The sequence below is a fragment of the Palaemon carinicauda genome, chromosome 19 (genome assembly GCF_036898095.1).
Source record: "Palaemon carinicauda isolate YSFRI2023 chromosome 19, ASM3689809v2, whole genome shotgun sequence".
Lineage (NCBI taxonomy): Eukaryota > Metazoa > Arthropoda > Malacostraca > Decapoda > Palaemonidae > Palaemon > Palaemon carinicauda.
In genome coordinates, this window is record NC_090743.1 from 103,070,335 (window position 1) to 103,075,334 (window position 5,000).

The 5,000-nt window shown below is 35.5% G+C and overlaps 1 protein-coding gene across 1 annotated transcript in view; it reads left to right on the forward strand.

Annotated features, from left to right (window-relative positions):
- LOC137659187 (uncharacterized) overlaps window positions 1-4,866 on the forward strand; it is a 31,873-nt gene extending 27,007 nt beyond the window's left edge. The window contains exons 5-9 of the mRNA XM_068394240.1: window positions 921-1,070; window positions 1,273-1,877; window positions 2,058-2,965; window positions 3,145-3,286; window positions 3,503-4,866. Of these exons, the coding sequence (XP_068250341.1) occupies window positions 921-1,070; window positions 1,273-1,877; window positions 2,058-2,965; window positions 3,145-3,286; window positions 3,503-4,866 (3,169 nt within the window). The remainder of the gene's footprint in view (window positions 1-920; window positions 1,071-1,272; window positions 1,878-2,057; window positions 2,966-3,144; window positions 3,287-3,502) is intronic.
- The last annotated feature ends 134 nt before the right edge of the window (window positions 4,867-5,000 follow it).

A 5,000-nucleotide genomic window follows, 5' to 3' on the forward strand; every position in this document is an offset into this window, starting at 1 on the left:
TTAATTTCATAATCCATAGTGGTGTTAATATATTATAATTTTTAATTAAACTATATTTCTAAACTTTTTAATTTGTTTTACCATACCTAATCACAAATAAGCAGTGCTATCTTTACCAGGGAAAAATGTCTAAGGAATTCCCTGACATTAAGTGGTGTGCTCACCAGGGCTAATTTAAATATTTCCTTGTTAATAGTGGCCAGCGTTACTTTGTGATTGGTTTGGTGGTAGTAATTTATTATTTATTACAACATTTAAAAGTGCACTTAATTGGAGTAGTGGAAATTTATTTTGAGTATGTGGGCATTTCAAGAATTCGTCTGGAAGGGCGCAAGTGGGAGACTTCCGTTAGTTAATGGAATGTAAACCGAATTCTTGAAACAGTGTCCGGTAACATAGTTGTTACGTAAGAGGCCAGCTGACTCTAGAGATATACTGGTTTGACAATTTTAAAGTTATTGTTTGTACTTAATATTTAATTTTATCAACTTTATTGTTGAATCTTGATGCTTGGTGAATGGTTATTATGTAATGAAAGTGTGTGATTGTCCTTTAATCATAATAATTATTTTTAGTAAAATTCGGTTTCTGCTTATTGTCATTGTATAACGGGTATCTTAAATTTTTCTTAAATAAAGTGCTTGTATGCAATGGGGAAAGCCTGGATATTTTAAAATGGAGTCTTATAAATTCTGGAAGGATGAAGGTTTGTCCATGGGAGTCTCGGATGAAGCTCTTTTGAACTTTATAGAGAAGAAAATCAAAGATAGTGATGAGCGTGATAGAAGACATGCTGAAAGAGAAGAAAGTGCTTTGAAGATTAAATGCGAAGAAAATTAAAGACATAGGGAAGAAAATGAAAAGCAGAGGGCACATGAACTTGAATTGCAAAAGATCAGAGGTGTAACATCTAACCCTAGCCATGTAACAGTTGCTGTGGATACTACTAGACCTCTTCCATTTTGTGATACTGATGATATCACCGCCTACCTAGTAAGGTTTGAAAAGGTAGCAGTTTCTCTCAACTGGGAGCGGAACTTGTTCAGTTCAGTTGGCATCACTTTTAAGAGGTAAGGCATTAGATATCTACACGTCGCTCTCAGATGGTGTTACAAGTGACTATGCACCATTGAAGGAAGCTCTATTGAAAGGATTCAAGAAGACTAGTGACTGGTACAGGACAGCATTTAAAACTGCAAAAATGGATTCCAAGAGCACATATTAACAATATTTGAATATATTATTTCGAATTTTTGACTTGTGGATAAATAGTCTTAGGATAACGAAAGACTACGAAGATTTGAGAAACATTATAGTCTGTGATCAGTTCATGTCTACTTTACCTAAGGAAATGCGTCTTTTCCTTAAGGAGCGTAAACCTAGAACTCCAGAAGATTATTCATCATTGGCAGACACATATGCTTCAGCACACAAATGTTATCATAAAGATGAGCAGAAGTACTTTAGGCAAAATGCAAATGTATCTAGTTCCAGTGACAAGATCAGTACGAGTGAGAAACCAGAGAAACCTAATTCGTCAAGTCCTTGTAAGATTGCATGTTACGGTTGTGGTCAGAGTGGACATATTTCAAGAAACTGTCCTAACAAGTTACCCAAAAAGAAATCTGAATCTTCTCTTGAGATAGGACAAGTTCTGGATAACACTGGAGTATGTGGACCTATGGTATGTGGAACAATGAATAGTGTTACAGTATCTACAATACTTAGAGATACAGGTTGTACAGGAGTAGTGGTATCAGAGGATTTAATTCATGATCCTGGAACAAATTGTTCATATTCTACTCTTATTGATTATTTGGGCAGGAAGGACAGATTCCCTATTGTCAAGATTTATTTGAAATGTAATCTCTTTACAGGTTAGGTTAATGCTGTTCGGGCTCCAATAAAGTACTGTACTGCCTTATTAGGCAATATTCCAGGTGTTCAAGACCATAATTTGTATCCTCTGAAAAATACGGATTCTTCCATAGAAGTAAATGCAGTAACAAGAGCACAGGCAATAAGGAGAAATATTGTACACCCTCTTTCTTTACCAGAACCATTTGATATATCCATTGATCATGAATCTTTTCTTAGAGAACAGCAGAATTGCGAAGCTTTGAAATATGCAAGAGAAATGAGTCAGTCTGGAGATGTCAAATGTTGCAAGAATGGTTTGCAGTACGAGTTCGTGATGAGAAATGGACTTCTCTACAGGATAATACAGAAATATAAAAAGCGTCAGTTACTGGGAAAGGAACAGTTGGTTGTACCAGTTAAATGCATAAGATTAGTTTTGCGCCTTGCACATGATATTCCGGTAAGTGGACATTTTTCTCATAGGAAAACCTTTAATAAGATTAATGAAATTTTCTGGTGGCAGGGTATGACGTCTGACATATATAAATATTGCAAATCTTGTGATGTATGCCAAAAATCGTCTCTTGTTGGAAAAGTAAAGAAGGCTCAGATGGTTAAATTACCAGTGATCTCTACACCATTTTATAGAGTTGCCATTGACTTAGTGGGCCCGATTTCTCCTCCTAGTGAAGCAGGGCATAGGTATATTCTGACTATGGTAGATTATGCTTCAAGCTTCCCGGACGCAGTAGCTTTGAAGAACATAACATCTGAAGACATTGCAGAAGCCTTAATATCTATTTTTTCCAGAGTAGGAGTGCCAAAAGAAATTCTTTCTGACAGAGGACCACAATTTCGATCAGAACTTATGTTGCAAGTACACAAGTTATTAGGAGTCAAACCTCTTTTTAGTACCCCTTATCATCCTACTGCTAATGGAAGAATAGAAAGGCAACACCAGATTTTAAATAGTATATTGAAGAAAATATGTGAGTTAAAACATAATCAGTGGCATCGTTTCATTCCAGCTGCACTGTTCGCCATGAGGGAAATTCCAAGTGATACAACAGGTTTCTCACCATTTGAGATTTTATATGGCCGTCAAGTGAGAGGTCCCTTGACAATATTGAAGGAACTATGGACAAATTCGGATATGTCTGCAAAGGAAACTGATCTTATTCTTTTGTTTTAGAACTGCGTGAAAAGTTGTCTGATGTTTCTGATTTGGCTGTTCAAAACATGAATATATCTGTCAGTACATATAAGTCTTATTTTGATTTGAAGAGTAGTAAGTGCCTATTTAGAGTTTATGATGAAGTGCTTTTGCTTATTGCAGAAAAACTAGGTAAATTGCAGTTCTTGTGGAGAGGTCCATACAAGATCATTGATAAGCATGGTCCAGTTGACTACTGGGTAAACGTAGAAGGTAAGAAGAGACTGTATCATATTAATCTTATGAAGAAATATTACCGTAGAGAGAATGTTAATATGTTACATGTAGCAGATTAAGATATGACTGGAATGATAAACACTGTTCATGTTAACAAAGTTGCTGTTATTAATGCTGATGAGGAGGATTATCTGAAAATTGAAACTGTGGATACCAATCAGAGTACATGCAACATAAACCCTAATCTTTCAGATGTACAGAAAGATGATCTTCGTAACTTATGTCAGAAGTACAAACATGTATTTTCAGATAAACCAGGTAAAAGTTCTTTACAAGAGCATAATATTAAGATTAAGACTACTGAACCCTTTGTTCGTAAATACTATCCAATCCCAGCTCATTTATCTAAGGATTTCGATGACGAAGTACAAAGTTTGCTTAATCTTGGAATAATAGAGCTCCCATCTTCTAATTATTCATCCCCTGCATTGCTTGTCAAAAAGAAAGAAGGTAACTACAGATTGGTTGTTGATTTTAGAACTTTAAATGCAATTACAGATTTTGATTGTGAGCCCATGCCAAGCTTTGAGCAAGATCTGCATAAGTTTGCAGATTTTATGTACATTACAGAACTTGATATCTGCAAAGCATATCATCAGATTCCTCTAACACCAGAGAGTCGCAAGTATACAGCCTTTGCAACTAATCTTGGACTTATGCAATATGTAAGATTACCTTTTGGCCTTAGCACTGTTTTTGCGACGTATATTAGATTAATGAGGCAAGTATTGAAAGGTCTTTCTTTCGTAGTTTGCTATTTTGACAATATCTTTATTATATCCAAAGACTGGAAAATTCATATGGCCGATTTGGAAAAAGTCATATTGCGACTGCAAGAAGCGAGATTAACTGCTAAACCAGGAAAGTGTTTCCTCGGTTATGAAGAGATACAATATTTAGGAAATGTAATCAACAAAAGGGGTATTTTTCTTCAACAGGATAAAATTACAGCTATTTTGGATATGCCTGCTCCCACTACCAAGAAACAGTTACGAAGTTTTATTGGATCTGTAAATTTTTATGGTAGATTTATTCCAAATTTAGCAGATAAACTAATTCATCTTGCAAAGTTTTTGAAGAAGGGTAGTTCAGAAAAATTTAATTTTGATGAAGATGCATTGTGCAAATTTAAGGAACTGAAATCTTGTTCAACTTCTCCTCCGATTCTTCAGGTGCCTCATCTAAATAACATTTTCTGTTTAAGAACGGATGCATCGTCAACAGGTCTAGGAGCAGTTTTGCTGCAGTATATAGACGGTGAACCTTATCCAGTGGCATTCGCAAGCAAGAAACTTCTTCCCCCCGAGACTCAATATGCAGCTATCGAGCGAGAATGCTTGTCCATAGTATGGGGAATAAAGAAGTTTGAGTACTACTTAATGGGGAGAAAATTCCTCTTGGAAAGTGATCATAAGCCCCTCGTGTATTTAGTGACTTCAAAGTCTAGTAATGATAGACTAATGCGTTGGTCTTTGGCATTACAAGTTTATTCTTTCTCTGTTGTTCATGTGAAGGGTACCAATAATATATTTGCTGATTTGTTAAGTAGAGGTTAAGGTTAAGGTTTGTAAGGGAATTTCATAATGTTAGTAACACCATCTATTGACTGGATTTGAAGTTACAGTATTTGCAAAGTTTCTGTTAACGATTTTGTCCTTGTATTTTCAGTTCCAAAATAGACTTGGAAAAA